Source organism: Stigmatopora nigra, chromosome 6 (assembly GCF_051989575.1).
Source record: "Stigmatopora nigra isolate UIUO_SnigA chromosome 6, RoL_Snig_1.1, whole genome shotgun sequence".
Classification (NCBI taxonomy): Eukaryota; Metazoa; Chordata; class Actinopteri; order Syngnathiformes; family Syngnathidae; genus Stigmatopora; species Stigmatopora nigra.
Genome location: NC_135513.1, coordinates 16,094,369 through 16,113,824, shown reverse-complemented (window position 1 = coordinate 16,113,824; position 19,456 = coordinate 16,094,369). Strand labels below are relative to the sequence as shown.

General features: G+C 47.4%; 1 protein-coding gene across 5 annotated transcripts; it reads left to right on the top strand.

Annotated features, from left to right (window-relative positions):
• Window positions 1-203: 203 nt before the first annotated feature.
• Window positions 204-19,339, top strand: LOC144197662 (SH3 and PX domain-containing protein 2A-like). Of its 5 annotated transcripts, none has more exons than XM_077718177.1 (15): window positions 1,063-1,137; window positions 4,447-4,527; window positions 8,581-8,656; window positions 8,744-8,820; window positions 9,443-9,534; window positions 12,006-12,031; window positions 12,732-12,776; window positions 13,813-13,941; window positions 14,014-14,127; window positions 14,205-14,288; window positions 14,618-14,735; window positions 14,808-15,220; window positions 15,424-15,473; window positions 15,746-15,865; window positions 15,942-19,339. In XM_077718177.1, the coding sequence occupies exons 1-15, from the start codon at window positions 1,066-1,068 to the stop codon at window positions 17,817-17,819; spliced, it is 3,375 nt and encodes a 1,124-aa protein (XP_077574303.1). In that variant the 5' UTR covers window positions 1,063-1,065; the 3' UTR covers window positions 17,820-19,339. The 5 variants fall into 5 exon arrangements, with proteins under 5 accessions (XP_077574305.1, XP_077574304.1, XP_077574303.1 ...); XM_077718176.1 differs by having other exon boundaries at window positions 15,743-15,865; XM_077718179.1 differs by lacking the exon at window positions 12,732-12,776 and having other exon boundaries at window positions 204-1,137.
• Window positions 19,340-19,456: the final 117 nt, after the last annotated feature.

Below are 19,456 nucleotides of genomic sequence, written 5' to 3'. Positions count from 1 at the left end.
GAACTGGAGTTGACAAAACAACGGTCCTTGATTCTGTTTGTTATGGTTCTGTAGCGGGTTGAAGAGGTGGAAAGAATATTTTTGGGGGGTGGCTGAAGCCCCTTTAAATGGGCTTAGTGACGCCACTGGATACTTTGTGTGTATGTAGTTTGGTATGCAATGGAGCTATTAAAGGACCCCCAACGCTTGCGACGTGCGCAGGGGGGCAGCATTCCCTCACTGGGCGCTTTTGGCGTGTGGAAGGCTCTCATTTGATTGGTCGCCGATCTAACATCTGTAGCCACGCTCGCAGTTGCCGGTCTCCGGCCAGAAACAGCTCATGACTCAGTGCCTGACTGCCTGCCTGACTGCCAGACCGCCTGCTAGACCGCCTGCAGTGTCCCATCGAACCGCTGCCTTAAAAAACAGTCGCTGGATCGGTTCCCGTCATTGCAGAATTGCATTGTCTTCATCCAAAATCTCCAGCCCAACCAAATGGGAAGTTACTGAAGCCATGCACGAATCCGCTGTCAGATGGTTTCTTCTCAGCCATATTTCGTCCCAAGAAGCCTCGTGGATGTTATAGTGTAGCACGTCCCACGCTTTCTGGAGAGAGAGAGAGAGAGAGAGAGAGATAGAAAAAAAATCCCAATCCGCACGAGAACTAGGAAAACAGGAGCGATCTTCCCCTGGATGGAGAATTGAAGCCAGTACTATCTTGGATCCGAGCAGACGGTGACGTCCAGGTATGCCGAGTATCTCGCGACCACCGAGACAGACACAAAGGGACTCTCTTGACTTCCGTCCGAATCTTCCAATCGGAATCGGAGCTGATCGATCGCCTTCTTCGGTGCGGCCGTCCATCTTCTCCCGACGAGCTCCGTTGGAAACGGACCGTTAAGTTAAGGAGAGAGAAAAGTGGCAAAGTGGTACAGCTGACGTTGTCGTCCTCGTCCTCTTCCTCTTCTTCCTCCTCCTCTCTTGGACGTCTGGAATTGATCGACGATGAATGCGGGGATTTATCGGGCCTGATCGGAGCTGCGGCAGCTGCCCGTCGCCTTCATGTATAGCCTTTGCAGGGTCAAGATGCAGGTTCGGACCGTGCTGGACGTCAAAGTGGTGGACGTGGAGAAAAGGCGCAGTCCGTCCAAACATTACGTGAGTTGCTTGCATTTCTTGCGTTGCTCGCGTTGCTCGCGTTGCTCGGGTTGCTCCTTCTTCCTCAGCCTCCTCATTTTGCCCTATGCGCATCCTTCCTTGCTTCCTTCCTTCCGCAGCAGCATCCTCATTAGTCGCACTAATAAACCATAGGATTCTTATTTTTTGGGGTGCCTAAACGAATCTGTCGGCCTGTGAAAAGCACAAATGAGGCTCCTGGCCAAAGAACATCCCCTGGCTGTCATAACAATGTAACATCATCAAATGATAGCCCACATTGCCATGACATGCTAAGAATGGGCAGAATGGTGCTAAGATTGCTCCAGTTATTGACACCAGTATGGTGGAGTTACTTTTGGAAGTGCTGCCCAAAGGCTCAAGTGGCCAATTGACCAGCAAGACTCTTCTCCTTCACTACATTTTCAATTCAAGACATTTTTTTCCCGATAGGGTTTACTACTTTCATCTGTGGCCTCTTTGGTCGTTTATCGTGTTTCTATGGTGAAATTCGGAATCGAGATTGAGCTGCCCACAATGCTAGTGTTTGAATACAAACTAAACCAACTGGACCGTCAACCGTTCTCCTCACTTGTTTGTTTAGGAATACACTGTCTGAGCAGTCTTCACAAAGAATAGTTTGTGGTAGTTAGTCATATCATTTGGCCAACTCAGCTTTCTTACAGTCTTATTCTAGTCTTATTAGGAGACAATTGAAGCATCAACTCAAGGCGATATCTTATGTCTAGTGTTAGCTTCGTTAGCCTCTTTTATGTCTAATGTTAGCCTGGTCTTTCCTGCCAATGGCAGTTAGAGTCACTACGAGGTGTCTAATTGCGCTGAAGGTGACATAAAACAGGTGAACATCCTCAAACCTGCCTCTTCGGCACATACTACTGGCTACTTTTGGCAAGGGCGGAATAGTAAACGCTGTGTGGCCAGCCAAGTCAAATGTTAGGTGTCAAGCACCCTCCATTACCGGATCCATTCTCGTGCAAAACGTCCTCAATGCAGTCAAATTGAAATGTTGTGAGAAGATTTTAAAAAGCAGTTACAGGAAATACTTGAACTCCATTCTTGATGCTAACGATAGGCCGACCAGACTTTATATTACGGACCAACTACATCTTTTTTTTTCCCAGTCAAGGCCAGATCGCTTTGAATAGAATTCATTTTCCCCCCCGGGCAAATAAAAAACGGAATTTTCTGTTAACTGGAGTTCAAACTGGCTCATAAAAAATGCATTTATTTTGTCATCTGGAATGATGGAGTAGAGACAAGTATGTTGCGGCCTCCTATAAGACTGGGAGAAAGTCTTTTTTTCACCACGGTCACCGTGGACGTGTTGGACTTTTGGCATGACCATCCGTGGCCTAGTTTCCCAGGCTACCGCGTCTCATGAGAAAAGGCTATTCACGGTGCAAAAATAAAGAGAGAGAGAGAGAGAGAGAGAGACGGAGGGAAAACCTGGCCGCGGCCGTCCTCGACGTTCACTCCCATTTGCCAGGCTGGACAAAACCAGCTGGAAATGCTTAGGCCGCCAGCGGAGGGGGGCTTCGTCTGTCGGGGCCCCAACCTTTGCCCCCCCCCCGTAAACACTTTGCCCTCTCGCCACCATCTTATAAAATGTGGGCGCTGTTGAAGGCGAAAAAGGCTTTCTGGCGTCATTGGGAATCTGCCTTTTGGCATCTCCAGTACCATTATTCGTCCATTTTGAAGAGTGCCAAAAGTCGTGAGGGTTCTTCCCGGCTAAAATGTGGATTGGCCCATGACAAAGTCAACCAAATTCCACTTTGAAGTTTCCCTGTTTTCAGACCCTGACGTCATCTGGAATGGCCATTTCCCCGGTGGACACAACCGAGCGCCAAGTACCATTCGTCCATTTTCAGGAGTGCCTGGCGTACAAAAGCCGTGAGGGTTCTTCCCTGCTAAAATATGAATGAGTCCATCAAAGAAGTTTTCCTATTTTCAGAGGCATTACCTCATACGGAATGGCAATTTCCCCGGTGGGTTGCCTTTGGAAGGTTACATTCTGGAAGATTTCTTTTTGCTCAGTTGTGTCATAAAAGAGGGAATCGCCTCAAATCACAATATTGTCAGTCGGATGGTGTCGTTTGTGATTGTCAAAAGGCTCGTCGGAGCACTCGGACAAAGCCTGGAAAAGCGACCTGCTAGCTCCACCAATGGGAAAGTCTTAGTTAACACGTCCTTCAAGTGGCAGATTGCAAAAGACGCGGCGGCGGCAGCAGGTGCAAACATGTTTCCACCCGGTGACTGACGGCAAAAGAACGCGGCAGAACACGATATGACACTCATCGACGGAAAGTCTGTTTTCCTCCTCCCGGCCGGCCGAGATGGACCTCGCCAGACGTTGAAAAGTGACAGGAGATGGCCAGTGTGACAAGAAAAATGGCCCAAACGCCACAGCCCGAGGGCTAAAGCCACCCCTTGACCCCAAAAATCAATGGTGGACAAACTAAAGGGAAGCTTCCCCGGATTAATGATTAGATTAATGATTAGGCCAAGAGCATGCCTCCACTTTGTAGTCACTGGAAATCCCGGTTAACACGTGTTCCTCCGGTCAAGATCATTTTCGGAAAAGTTCAGGTCACGTGACGCAGGGTGACGGGAAGTCTGTGTTCGGATTTTAAATGTATTTTATAAGACGTTTAAAGAAAAAGTCGTTTACCGGGACCCCGTTGAGAAAAGACATGCTAAAGTCATGATTTTTGGTAAAAGAGTGGTTAAAAAGCATATTTCGAGCATAATCTGAGACTTGATGTATTTCCTGATGGAAAAAAAAAACCAATCCCAAACTTAAATAGAACTCACGGAGGCTTCCCTTTAGCTGCAGATAATTTGATGTCTGTCTGTTTTTACCCGCGGTTTTAAAAATAGGCATTTAGGCGGGGTTGACTACGTTTAGTGGCGAGCCGCCATTCCCTGCCCCGCCAAAATCATCAGCGCGTCTTGTGTCCATTTCCTTTCTTCACTCCAAAACGGAATCATTTGGACTTATTTTGCTTCCAAACTGTGAGTTTTGTCCCGTCTTTAAACTTGCTAACATGCTGTTCTTTTACACAGAGGCCTTGATTGAACTAAGCTTTTTTTTCTGGAACAGGGAATGTCTTTTTTCTTCTGTTTTCTCATTGATAGTGCAAGCCATTTTCATAGTATAACTGTAGTTTTGCACAGCTTACCATTTATTCCATATCTACCCAGAGGTTGTTTTTCATGCATCACCCATTGAAATAATGTCATGGAAACTGAATTTAAATGGCGTCCTTTCTTTGTCTTTCTGTTTTTGACCAGGTCTATCTAATCAACGTGACCTATTCGGACAACACCTCGCACGTCATCTACAGGAGATACAGCAAGTTCTTTGACCTGCAGGTAATCTCTCAAAAATAAATTGGAGGCGCTTGAATCAAAACAAACATGAGATGCTCCAATTAGTTTTGAAATGAGTGGAGCAGAGTTTGGAACTAAATTGCTTACTTCACACTGAGAGAAGATTGAAAGTGTGCAGGCCTCCTAGTTATCTTAACACTGGAGGTCAAGGGGTCACTAGTGAATGTGAAAGAGCCACACATGGGAGAGGTGGCTGGCTGGGTGCATTTCTGTAGCTCTCGTGTTTGGGGCCAGCCAGCAGGAAATTTGGGTTTCCAAAATGTTTTTGCTGAAAGCTCTCATTGATGACTCGTTGGGCCACGTGGCTCACCTCTGGAAAAAGAGTCGGGGCCTAAAGTTGGATTGGTTGTAGCCAACATTTGCGTTCAAGCTTATCTCCAATTGAAGATTTGGTCCATGCTAGAAATTGTCGGCATCTTTGCATGGCAACGAGAGCCTTGGTTTGTTCAAGGATGCTTTTTTTTTTAAATATTTGGAACATGGCCTCATGAATCAAGCGCAAATCTGACGGTATCCTGAAGGTCGTCCACCACTGAACCAAGCAAGCAAGCCTATTTTATTAATGTCGAATTTTAGCGCTGATATAGGCCAACGTCCCAAGAAAACGCTTCCTCACTAACGAAAATCAAAGCTGGAATAGGATCCATTTGTTGGTCAGATATTTCCCACTGAAAGAGCCTGTCACCAGAGTCCATATGTCTCACAAAGACTTGGATTGTGATCGTCAAGTGAGTGGGGGCGGGGGTGGGGGTTCTATTTCTGAGAACAGTCTTGCTTGGCACCTGTCGTCTTCTGGAAGTATCGGAACTTGGAAATGACAGATGGCCCGCCCGGGCACCAAACACTCGGGAGTCGAACACAAGTGGCTCTTTTCAATGGCTCTTGCAACCAAAGAGAACCATTGTGACCCATTTAAAAGTGTTTTGATAAAATAGAAGCCTTGGACATGTGAAGGCATCACATTCCATAAGTTCTAGGCATTTATTTCACTATATTTCACTACTGTGGGCAGCGGGGGTGCTTTCCTTCTAAACTCAAAAGAGGAAAGCTTTCCTCAATACTAAGTGTACTGCGAGTGCAATCAGTGGATTGCCGTCAGGTGCCTTTTTCAGCCCAACCCCCGTTGTGGTTCAACTCTTGTTTCTGTGGACCAAAAAGCTGTTGTCCCCACCCAAAGCCAACGGTCCTCGAAGAGCGCTTAGCCCCACCCCTGGTATAGACTGTCAAAGCCAAGACTTTTTTTTTTTGGACCTATTCAAAACATTGCAGACTTTTGACCATTTTGACCCATTTAAGAGTGCCTTGATAAAATTGAAGTGTTGGACATATCAATATCTAACATCCCATAAGACTAGACCTTCAGTTAACAGGGGTAGGTGGGCAAACTATTCCACAAAGGGCTTTGGTTCTAAAGAGGAAAGTTTTGCCCAAATATTGTGTGGCGCAAGTGCAATCAGTGGACTGGCGTCAGGTGCTGCTTGTTTGGGCCCAACCCCCACTCCTTCAACTCGCTCTCTGGAAGGAAAAAGCTGCTGAAAAGCTGGAAAAGCTAAGCTGCAGCCACAGCAGCCCTTGAGCACCGTTTTTTTTGTAGGGTCACCCTCTTTTTTCACAATTTTTATGAACTAAAGTCCAAGTAGCAAGAGTGGCTTCCACTTACGAATTTCAGTGTGGATTTTGCACATTTTTATGAACAAAAAATAATAATAATAATAATTTTAAAAAGTTAATAGGAGAAAAAAATCGCAAACAAGTGACGTTGTGATAATCAAGGGAAGACTGTAACTTCAAGCAACTTTATTCAAATCCAATCCTGCCTTCCTAATTTTTTTATAAAAGTTTTCTATGTCAGTATTGGTTAGTGTTGTGGTGTGACATGTCAAAATAATCCAGGCTATAATAACAGTGGCAGGCCACAAATCAGGCCACATTTCTTGATTTAAATGGAGTTCAAACTAATTTATTCATCATATTTTCTTGGTCTCATTTTGAAATGCAACCCAACTGGAGAAGAAATCTTTAGCTGTTGTGAAAGAAATGTCTTTTTCCTCCTTTTAGGCTCGTGGCCATCCACACTTGGCTTTTTTATAAACCAAATAGAACGTACACAGACAGCCATACATGTTCCAAAAAAAGTGTGCTTTTTATAGCTTCTTATTTTTGTCCTGGAAAATGAAAGCTTTCCCTTTAAGAGGACAGCGTGGGCCTGATTGAAGGGGAAACATTGGTTTATCATTAACTGTCCGCCGTATCGCCTTTCACACACGGAAAGAAATAACTTCCATATGCCGTGGCCCACATGTGTGTGTGTGTGTGTGTGACTGACAATCACATGGGTGCCCATTTTGTCACGCCGGTCATGAGTTGTTCCAGAGTTTGAAACATTTATTTCTATTTCCTCCTGCCTGGCGACGGGAGTAAACCCTGGGCGTCACGAGGGAAGCCGCGGGAAGTGGAGGAATCGAGCCGCGGCTTCCGCCCGCCCGTCCACGCCGACGGACTTTTGCATCTCCTTTTATGGCCCCTCTATTCTTAGCCAGCGTTTGTCTGCCTGGGCCTTTTGCCCGTTGCGTACTTGAGATGACATTTGCGCTCAGATCATTTCGCGCCACAATCGTGCTCGCATAAGGACAGCTGTTGATTGTTTTTGATGCCATGGACATACATTTGAGATGGATGACTTAGTGATGGGCCTTTTTACAATTGGTAATGTGTTGGGAAACGGCATTTGATTCCTCCAATTCTCACCCCAGATGAGATTTTCTCACTGGTTGCTGAACATGAACAAGCAGCTCATTGTTGGTGGCGTGTTGTTAGTTGGTGGTGTCCTCCTTTGATACTCGCTATGGCCTATCAAAAGTGGTCCCGAGATCAGATTCCATCCCGTTTTCACAGCCGTGGTTTTCGGCGGCTGTCAATCGAGATGCAGGGCAAACTTTAAAACTGGAGTGATATGCATAACTTGAATGAAAAGCAAAAAGCTTGATTATTTACTGGTTAGTTTGTTACTTTTTGTATTAGATTGAGGGCTCTAAACACACATGCATCAGATCTGTATTGACTAAACATGTCTTGGAAAAGAACAATTTGAATCAGAAATGAGAAAATCAGCATCTGTGGTATTATTTCATTCGGTTCATTGGGAAGCGCTCATCCTCACAAGGGTCGCCGCGTAGTACTCACGGCAAGGCCAATGAACCACTGTATTGTTTTAGTTTGACCGGAGGACTTCAATTGTTTTCTAGCCATGATGAGCCAAGTCACACAGAAAAAGAACGGAAGGGAAAAGCTCCAGATCCACAAAAGCTTGTTAACTGGCACTAAGAAAGGAAATAAAAGAGAAAAAGTCTTTTGTGGTGAACACCTGACTGTCAACATTTGTACGAGTGGCCCAGCGCTGTGCCGCCTCCTCCAATCACACGCGCTCTCCGTATACGCCGGTTGCCAAGGAGACAGCCAACTTAGCTTCTTACCAGTCCAGCCGCGATTTGACACCACGCTCCTATTTTTTCATCATCACATTTACCAACCAAGATGGCCTTCACAAATTGCCATCCACTTGTTTTTAAAAAGAAAATATGTATTTTTTTGTTGTTGCATGTCCTGACACCAATCGTAGCACCTGTTCTCTTCCGCCGTGGCAATAATGGCCGCCGGGATGCGGGGACGGACGCCTCTTCTCCCCAGAAATGTGTGGACTGTGACAGATTGGCGTGTAGCGGGCAAACGTCAACTTGCTGGCCGAGAATAATTAACTGAGCATTTCAGGCTGGAGGAGTCAAAATGGAGTCAGGCGTTATTTATTTGGGGGAAAAAGCGCTAGATTGAGCACTCGGATGATAGGATTGGATATCATGATATAATATCATCACTTTCTTTTTGTCGCCTCGGTGAAATGATTTGGAAATTGTCTGCAAATCGATACAAATCATTGTTTTATGGTGATTTGCATGATTCATCTGCATTTTTTTTTTTGGTGTTGGAGGACAAAATGTGCTTGAACTACTTGCGTATCCTTTGATTTGTTTTGTGCAGATGCAACTACTTGACAAGTTTCCAATTGAGGGTGGACAAAAAGACCCAAAGAAGAGGATAATCCCCTTCCTCCCAGGTAATGCTAACCAAATTTAGCTTGACTTTGTTTTTTGTCTTTCCTTAATGACTTCCCTTTGCTTTTTGCTCTCTATTTTTCTTTCAGGCAAAATTCTCTTCCGACGAAGTCATGTACGAGACGTGGCCATGAAGCGCCTGCGTTTTATTGACGACTACTGCAGGGTAAAGAAACCTTATTGTAAACATCCTTCCACTCGGGGGAATAGCCGCAGTTTTTCCGGGTTGGGAGAGGGGTCAAAGGTCATGGCCCCGTTGTCCTTTCACACGCTTCAGATACGGGATATTGCATTCGAACACAAATAAATACAATTGTCTTATTTTGATTGCAAATTGATGCTATCTTCAAACCAAGTTGTCATTTTCCTTAGTCAACGTGTTTAAAGCGTCTCTAGTGAGTCGGTTTCTTTCCACGTTTTCTTTTATGAGACAAACAAGAGCGAGCCAGAGTCATTACCCGCTGCTCTCAAAGCATCTGCTCCCTGGAGATTATGGGATGCTGAGTACATCCAGCCTTGGCTATGCAGCCAGCCACTAGCAACTAGCTCTTCCATCAAAACCTCAATGCCCCATCAATAATATAGCGCGCCAAAGAACGCTGCTCAGAATTGGACGGCCAAATGTCGCTTAGCTTAGGCACCGCGAACGAGGGTGTCGGAAGCGTCAGGCTGTTAAAAATGGAAGCCACACTTGCTAGTAGTAGTTTGCCCATGTCTGCCTTAATCGTTGCTAAGCAAAATATGAAAAGAATTCTGCGCTCATCTCCTTCCTTATTTTATCTTTTAAGGCCCTGGTGCGACTCCCCCGTCAAATCTCCCAGAGCGAAGAGGTGCTACACTTCTTTGAGACAAAAGCGGAGGACCTGAACCCCCCAGTGGAGTGAGTGTTAACACATAAACATGACACGCATGTTATCACACGAGCGTTGCCAGTTCATGTCGCTGAGGGACTCCTGAGAGTTGCCTTAGTTTTTTTCTTATGATTCATTTTTCAAATTAAATAACAAGTGAAAACCATCCGGCATGATGTAGGATGACAGGCCGCTTCTCAGATTCCCGCATACACGTTACTTGATTTATAAAGAGGCATGACGCCTTATTAATAATGTACACGTTCCTATGGCCGCACCTGCTCAAAATCCCTATAAAGTGTGTTTATGGATTCACCCTGGAGTCCGTTAGCAGGTCATTTTTTTTTACGCCGCGCGTTTCTCACAAGCTAATTTGTTGGGGGTATGAAAGGCTAAGACATTTGTTATGGCAGGAGAGGCCCTTTGGGTGGTTTTTAATTGGTCACTGGCGTCTTTCCCCCCCAACTGGAACGCCTTTAAAAAATCCTCCCGTCCAGGCATGACCAATATTTCTGTCGCAATTGCCCTCATTTTTTCGACCAATGAGATTTTCTCTGCACCTTTTACTTGGCATTAGACGGTCTCGGCAGCTTATTTCACTGCTTCACTTTCCTATTAGACGACTGATTAGATATAACATTTAGTTTTTTTTAAAATAAATGGATAAAAAGAACTGGATTAAAAGCCCTCAATATTGCGTTTTTTATTGATCTAAAACAATGTTTATTTTAGCTTTGTTAAAATATATTTTTAGATCTTACCAAATTATTTTTGAACTAAAAACACAAAAAAATAGGTTAAAAATGACAATGATTCATTTAAAAGGGGTAAAATCAGGAAATTTAAAATACATCTATACTGTTCATTTGAATTTGATCCTAAAACAGAAAGACAGCACTTTCCCGGGCCGCACAAAATGATGCGGCGGGCCATATTATGGCCCCCGGCCCGGCACTTTGACACATGTACATTAGACTCTATCAACACGTATGGAAGCAGTAGGGAACGTTTACCTTAAGTCAAGTTCATTGCCGACATGCCAAAGAGCCTAGCTAAGGAAACCGACAGAGGCCAGGGATCCAATTGTCCAGTAGGTGGCGATCTCCGAATTGGCCACCCCCGATCCATCTCTTGCTCTCCATCTTCTGTGAGGAGGAGAGAGGCGACAGGGCGGCTCAACCTTAATGGATAAGCTGTCTGGTATGGCCCGATGCAGGGGGAAAAGGAGGGGGGTCAATAGCACTACCTTGAGGGAACGAACGTAGGCCAACGTGGGAGGCGTGTCTAACCGTCCGGCCTGGCACTGATGGGGTTAAACACTTATGCTGCGTATGCGCTCAGCATATCTGGAGGCCACTGGGAGGTGTGGCTGCGTGTTTGTTTGGATGTGTGGCAGCTCATGTGAAAGAATTTATTGACCCGTTGCCATCGGAGCACAATCCTGGCGCTACGCTTGGCCTTTTGCATTTTGTTTGCTCACCATCAAGGATGTTGCATGCTTCTCACTTCCGTGGAGTTCTTTAAGTCTTTACTCCTCACTTTTGGCATTTTCAACCATTTTTTAAACATCAGGATCTTCTTATTTGCACACAAATGTAAAATACATATCAAATGGAGAAGTGGAAATGTGTACATGCACATTTATTCAGCCTCTTTGCTCCAAACTCCGATGTTTCTGATGTCACTCAATAAAATTAAAACCCTTATGAAAAAAGGGCCAAAAAATAGTCTTAAAAATTGACAAAAAAGGCTGGACTGACTTGTTAACAAGAGTCATATGCCAGAAAGAAAAACACAGGAATCCAACTAAGAACAATTCAGCCTTTGACAAAGAGTGCCTTTGCAGAGAGCATCCTTTTGTCTTTTCCACTTTCCTTCTTGAGCTAGAGCGACCCCTGCCGCAGGAGAGTCAAACTTCAGTTGATGGGGAAGTCCACCCCACTTCAATAACTTTTTAAAAAGGACAAGGTCTTTGAGCAATGCCTTTTTGCGAAATATACAGAATAATTCCAGATGAGGCAACCGTAACATTTATTTACTTAGACGAGATGTTGGGATAAGACTAGGCGGAGAAACAGCAAACGTCATTGGAGCACGGGCAATTAGCTATAAATAGAGGCTGGCTCCCTCCCTCCATTGCCTTAACTCAATCACCCCATCAGGACCGACTGAGCCAAGCCAAATTGAAGCCATTTAAAGTCTGTCGTTGATCCACGTGCCGTAATCCCATTAGCGACCGACCGTCCAGTTTGTCCTCGTTTTTCTAACGTAAAGAGAGAGAGAGCGTGCAGGAGTGAATGGATGCAATTTGGGAACAATCCTCTGGGGTCAATGTCGTGTCGGCCCACGCCTTGCCTCCCCTACTCCCTCGCCCTCCTCCTCCTCCTCCGCGTGCCATTGTAAGCGCACCCACTCGGCGACGTCCGAACGAACGGACGTCGTGGCTCCGTTGGCATCACCTGTCACTAACCATGTCGCTTTTGTGCTGCTTCTCCTTCAGGGACTACGGCTCCAAGCGCAAGTCGGGTAAGTCAGCATCACTCCTTTTACTTCTCCTTCTTCCATTTCTTCAAATGTCTCCGAGTTTAAGTCGTTCTAAGAACGAAATGATGGATCTGGGAGAAGCCTCTCTCTGTTAACCATCACTTCAAGTGACGATCTCGTTCCGGTTTGCGTTTTTGTTTGGGATGACGAGACGCGCGGGCACCGTGGCGTGATCCGTTCCAAAAACCAAAGATAAATCATCCAAAGTATCCAGGATGATGCAAATGGAGTTCCCTCAACACCTTTGGCTCCACACCAGTTACAATTGTTTTTTTCAATCCGTACTTTTTCGACTGTTAGTACCCATCTTCTTCTATATTTTCCACCAAAGCGTTTTCCGCGGAGCCTTTCTGGAATAAAGGACGGGGAGAAAAAAGGAGTCAGACAAAGAGCCCTTTTCCACTAAAACAATGAACGATTTGGTTGTCTTTGTTGATTCTTTTGGGGCGGCTGCTGCCTCCACGCCAGTCACCAAGTGGCCACAAATGGATTTACACGTGCTGCATGACACACGCCACTTCATGCTTAAACGAACTAGGCCATTTTTTTGGTGGAATCCATCCCGTAGGTGTGCTTTGTATCTCTCTCTGCGGCCATCAACTTCTCTCTGTCAGACGCAATAATTTCTCTTTCTTTCTCTCTCTGCTTTTTTTTTTCTTTCCGTTGTCTTTGACATCTGCAGTATGGATGTACGGCATTGCCGACAGCCCCAGGAAAGAGGCGTCAGGTAGCTAGCACCCCCCCGTCCCCCTCGTGCGTCTCTCTTTGTCCAATCCGTTTACGTTTGCATGGCACGTGACGCCCATCTTCTTCAAATTCTCAAAATGTCCATTTGATGGGAAGATGTTGCCTTGGTGCTTTGCCCTCCTCCTCCTTTGGTTTGGTTGCATGAAAATAAGACGGCCTTTCGACCAAACGCCCTTTGAGCGCGGCTGTCGAGCATTTTGACGAGAGGCCGCGGTCAAACCGTGTATTTTTTAACGCGAGAGTATTTCAACCTCCCGAAAAACAAGGTGAGCGACGTATGAAGGTTTGGATAGAATAGTGGTTTTCGGTGGCCTTGTGAAGTCCGGTCAAGAAAGAAGTTTGAAGGTGACTTTGATGATAGAAGCATGTGAATGTACTGACCATTGAACGCATGCTTAACAATATTGATGTGAGTGTACCATGTTGGCTGCATCCCATTTTTCTCATTTTATTTTCTCCAAGCCTCCTCTACATTTTGGGCTTTTGTGACCATGACACTCTACTTACTACCTGAGTGTTTATTTACTCCAATGATGCGCCTAGCAACAGCATAGTTTAATCTAATCTAAATGAGTGGCCCGAAGAAAGTGGGGAGGGGAAAAAGCCTGGCCCTGATTTGCATGGGTCTGGAGGCCAATATTTTCAATGGCTTTTGTACTTGACAATTTCTTGGATATAACTTAAAATGAAACTGATCAGAGAGAAGGAAGACCACGCTGTTGACTTTCCATTCTCTACCTTTGTCTTTCTTTTCTATTGGATATTTCTGACATTTATTCTAGTGTGGTTTCAAGTGCCAAAGAGAAGAAGGCCTTTGTCTCAAGTGTACTTTAGGCGAAATTTTTAGCTTCTTGCTCTTGTACCGATGGTCTTTTAACGCACGCCGATGCTCAGCGACCATTTGGGCTCACGTCAGCCACTGGTAGCAACGAGCGGGGGCCACAATATTGGGACGTTGGCCGGAATCCTATGTGTGACGTTGGGCGCTTGACGTCCTTTTTCCTCCACCCACCCAGGGATAGACAGTTTGGAGCCCATGATCCTGGAGCAGTACGTGGCCGTGGCCAACTACGAGAGACAGGAGAACTCCGAGATCAGCCTCAACGCCGGCGAGACGGTGGACGTCATCGAAAAGAGCGAAAGTGGTCAGTAATGGCTGCCCAACCGTGTCTAGCCGCTGTGAGGTGTTCATTTTGTTGTTGTTGTTGTTGCTCCAGGTTGGTGGTTTGTCAGCACAGCCGAGGAGCAAGGCTGGGTGCCCGCCACCTACCTGGACTCCCAAAGTGGAACCAGGGACGATTTGGATTTAGGCACCTCCAGGACGGGAGAAGGTACGACGCCCACAGACATGTCCACATGACATCAACCTATTTGACGTGAAATCTTTGCTCCTCCTCCTCATGGTCAGTGACTAAAAGACGAAAGGCGCACCTGAAAAGGCTGGATCGGCGATGGACGCTGGGCGGGATGGTCAACCGCCAACACAGCAGAGGTGCGTCTGCACACACGCAAACACTTCAGCTTGACTTTGGGAAACACTTCAAGTGGGGTAAATTGGTTTGACTGAAAAGAAAGTAAGGGAGTCCAAAACTTTAGCAATTTGGGAAACTAAAGAAATTGGGAATGGGCTGCCCAATTAGTAATACTCTTTTAGTTACCATCCAGTTTGTTATGTATTTAATATATCTACCAAATTGAGTGGGGTGGTCTTGTTTGACCGCATATTGTGGTCTAAATGGAACATGGTCTGTATGAAGCAAGAAAGCTAAAATGTCATCTCATTTTTCCTTTATTTCTTTCATTGTCTCCCCGGTCCTTCAGAAGAAAAATATGTCACCATATTGCCGTATTCCAGTCAAGGCAAGGACGAAGTCAGCTTTGAGAAAGGGGTCACCGTCGAGGTTATTCAAAAGAATTTAGAAGGCTGGTGGTACGTCAGGTCAGTCCAAGGCCCTCAACAATTTGCATTTTCCTTCCCGTTGTTCCAATTCTACCTTTTTACCCGTTGCAGATATTTAGGAAAGGAAGGATGGGCTCCGGCGTCCTACCTGAAAAAGTTAAAAGAGGATTTCTCCCCTCGCAAGAAGACTCTGTCGGGCCCGGTGGAAATCATTGGCAACATCATGGAGATCAGCAGTCTTTTACAGAAGAAGTCCTTGAGCGAAAAGGACGTGGGGACCGAAGGCGAGGGCGGGGGCGGAGTCACGCCCGAGCGCCACGTCTCCAAGAACGAGATCAGCCTGCCCGTGCCCTTCAGCTCCGAGATCAACGCCGAGACGGGGCGCCGGCTGAGCGCCGGCCGCGACACCAACAGTCCGTGCCTGGGCATAGCGGCCGGATGCGGCAGGAGCCACGAAGCCAGGGCCAGGGGCGACTCTGCGTCCCCTGCCGTGGCCAGGGTGGCGCCGCGGAGGGTCGAAATCGGTGAGTCGGTTCGTCCTCGACTGCAAATCTCGGGCCAGTGGCTTTTGGCTGGAATTGGAAGGAACTGTCAGCGCAAAATCAGCGCAATTTCCATTTGATTGCTAAGCTAATTTGGAGACTTGACGTGTTGGGTCTGGATTTCCATTTTTTGCTCCCGTCCGGACTTGGAGTGAATAACCAGGACTTTTTGTTCCTCCCCCCAGGGTCACCCAATCTAAGGCAAAAACCTCCACCAAGGAGAGAGACCCATTTGGTGAGGCTTATCACACTTTTTTTTTTAAGACTTTCCTTGCTTTTCTTCAAGAATTTTTCAAGTCATTGCCAAACGCGCACATACTTTCAAGGAGAATACTTACTGTCCATAGCTTAGCATAGCAATAAGCCTCATCGGGTGGGGTATATACTCCAGTTCCCCCCGTGAACTTTGAAGCACTTGGTCTCATATTTGGCTAGTTTTGAATTTGATTCATCCTAACTTCAGTCAAATGTTCCCGTCAATAACAACTGGCATCCTTTTCTCAGAAGGGGTTGCATTTGCCGAAGCCACCGGAGCCCCCTGCTGTGGAAGCAGAGTATTACACCATTGCCGATTTCCAGTCATCTATTTCCGACGGCATCAGTTTCCGTGGAGGACAAAAGGCTGACGTGAGGGGCCGCCAAAAAACAAACCCTTTCTGAAATGAGTCGACCGTTGCTGACACATTGTTTTTTTTCTTGTCAGGTGATCGAGAAGAACCCCGGAGGTTGGTGGTACGTGCAGATTGGCGAGATGGAGGGCTGGGCGCCGTGTTCTTACATCGACAAACGTAAGAAGCCCAACCTGGGTCGTCGAAGCAGCACCCTGACCAGGCCCAAAGTCCCGCCCCCGGCCCCGCCCGTCAAAAAGAAGGACCCCGAAGACGACGCCCCCGCCGCCACGTCTGCCCCTAAAGTCACCGACTCGCTCAAATGTTCCGTGTTTGAGGAACCCGAGTACGACATTCCCGCCGTGGGTGAATCGGAGTCGCTGAAAGATGAGCATTCGCTGGCCAACGAGTTTCGCGCTTCGCCACCTTCCAGTAAAGCTTCGCCGGCTTGCGCCCGGCGGAGGGCGCCGTTTCGATCGGCGGAGGAAGCGGCCCGAGAGGAATCCATCTACGAAAACCAAGGCTTTGGGACGGAAGGACGGATAGCCAGAGGTTCTCCAAAAAGCTACCGTTCCTCCACCGTTCCGCGCAGACCTTCCGGATCTTCGCCGGTGCCCGGCGCCCCCGTGCAGACCGCCACCACCCCGGAGGCCAATCGGAAAAGCCAGACTCTGGGCAGACGCGCAGACGTTCGCTTCCGTTCCCAGCACGGCGGTCCCCGTTCCGACCAATCCGACGGCGGCCTTGGTCAGAGCGCCAGCCGGGACGTGGAGCTGAGAATAGGTCAGAGTCCCTCGGCCAGAGCCAAGCCCTCCGTCAGACCCAAACCCCTCCTGACCAACTCCGAGTCTCAGGGTTTGGAGAGGACGGAGGCGGGCTCCCTGAGACGCCAAATGAAGCCTCCCAGTCAGTCGGGACTCGGACCCAAGCCCTCCCGGGGAGAAACGGCGTCCGAGGAATCGCTCCGTTCCCGCGGTACGTCCGACGTCCCCTCCGCCGCCCACTCCAGAGGCAGCTACGCCGATTCGGAGCCGGAGGGGGCCCCTCTCTACCGATCGCTAGACGCTTACGCCAAAATCCAAGACTCGGAGATAGGCTTTCCGGCCGGGGTAGACGTTGAGGTACTGGAGAAGCAAGAGAGCGGTTGGTGGTACGTCCGCCGGGGCTCCCAAGAGGGTTGGGCCCCCTCCTACTTCCTGGAACCCGTCCGGCGATCCGGCGACGCCCCCAGGCGGGAATCGGACCCCGGTAGGTCCGACGGGCCGGAGAACAAGGGAGAGCGGGTGCAATCTTTAAACCAGCTGAATGTTCAGGTCCCGCAGCAAGAAGGACTGCGAAGGAACACTCCGCCCGTCCCCTCCAAGCCCCCCGGCGGCTTCTCCAAGCCGTCCGGCCTGCTCAACGGCGGCGTGCGGCTGAGGAGCGGGGTCCGCCAAGTGGCGGTCAGACCCCAGTCGGTCTTTGTGACCTCCACGCGGCCGGCTCAGGACACCCCCTACACCACGGGGTCTTTGAGACGCAAGGAGCCGCCGGGCAGGAGCGAACGCTACGGCTCGGCCACGCTGGGGGTCCGGCGAAACGCCTCCTTCAGCACCGTGCGGCCGCACGTGGTGGTGGAGAGTCAGAGCGGCCCCAACCCGAGTCCCAAACCGGGGCCTTCCGCCGGGGGATTCGCCCCGAGCCACCTCCAAGACCCCCTGGGCCGCTTCGGCCAGCGTAACGGCATCCCGGTCTCGGCCGTCCGCCCCAAACCGGCCGAGAAGAGCCCGCCCCTCCGAGGTCACCTGGGCGGGGACGTGTACGTGTCCATCGCCGATTACCGAGGCGACGAAGAGACCATGGGCTTTGCGGAGGGCACCTGTCTGGAGGTCCTGGAGCGGAACCCCAACGGTTGGTGGTACTGCCAGGTGCGGGATAGCTTGGTACCCCGCAAAGGCTGGGTGCCGTCCAACTACCTCGAGCGCAAAAAATAAGCCGCCGAATTTAGGTGCAAAGTCCCGGTTTAAAAAGGAACGCACTCAATGGGTGGCAAAAAAGGGCTTTTTCTAGTCCCAAAACGGACATCACAAGATGATAAGTGCCTTTTGTCATTGGTTCAACGCAAACTGTTGCGCCCGCAAAATGTGCCATAAAATGGAGGGAATCCATGTTAGACTGTCTCCACAAACAACTGCTTTTGTATTTTGAGTCTTAATTAGTGAAGACTCTGAATGATGACGGGTCATTTTGAGCGACTGAAGAAGAAGAAGAACACGTCAATCCGGCAAATCAGGCAAAGACGCGGCAAATATTTGTCGGGTATTTTGATATATTTTTGGCTGGAACGTGGATGTCTTCCCCAAATCGTCATTTCCGCTCTCTTGTGACGACAACTTGGAGTTGAAAAGTTAATTTATACTCTTTTTTTTCAAATAATGTCTGGCCAGCCTTAGGTGTTTTCAAAGGTCAAAAGTTCAAAACTTTTATCATTTCTTGTCTGCTGGACATTGTTATGTATATTTAACAAAATACTAATAGAAAATTAAGAAGTGAATTATCTGAAGATTGCGGTTAGCTATTTTTCCCCCATCAAGCTAAATTGACTTGGTTGATAACAAGGGAATTTTTCTGTCATTGAATTTTGACACGTCCGAGAACAACAAATGTGCAATACGTTAGTTAGCGAGTGGTGCGGTTGGGGTCATTGTTAGCAGGAAAGTCATTGGGTCGCGTTCTAAAAAGAATACGGTCCAAAATAACATCTGTGGGTTATTCTGACATCATCTACATTTAGAGTAAACTGCTGTCGTCCTACAATAACACTTGAGTCTCATTTTTATCCAACCAAAAGATATTATTTAAAGAGAAAGAGAAATCTCCCAAAATGCAGAGTCCAATGTTTTGACATGAGATCAGATGACGCACCTGATGAAACCAAAACAAAGTATTTCTAAACATGAGTCAGTGTCTAGTCATCCTTCCTGGAAGTAACGATGGACAGAAAAGCAAGATGGAACCCGTTCCGATGGTCAAATTGTGGGAGAATTGTCGAATTTGTGACGAAATCGCGTCAAGCAATACTTTTGGTCCTCCAAAACCAAAGTTGTGAGCCATCTCCAATCTCCGCAGACGTCCCTTGAGCCAATTGCGTATTTTCCCATGCAAGATTTTGCCAAGATGGTGGACTACTTTGCTGTTCAACTTGTTTACGTCTTGGAAAGTCCTTCAAGCGACTCAAGGCTAAATGGACTTGGAAATGCCAACGAATGGAATGACCCCATGTCAACCAATGAACAAACTCGGTGGCTTTTGTGAATCATCTAAGCCAACAACGGAGAGCCAAATAAAATGGAAGCAAAGGTTTATCGGGCCCTTGTACAGTCATTGGAAATGTGGCGCCTTCTCCTTTTGGAAATTGCGCCCTTTTCTTCACTTTGCCTTTTTTCTACCTTGTACGTGTTTACATTTATTTGGCCTTGCCCTCCAAAGGAAAGCATTAAACCTGTTATCTTGACCTTTTTCTTGCCTTTTTTTATTACTACTACACCCACAGCCACAGAAAACGAGGAAACGGCATTCCTTTATCTATTCTATAGTCCTTATAAAGCGTCATTTATGGATAGATGGGTGG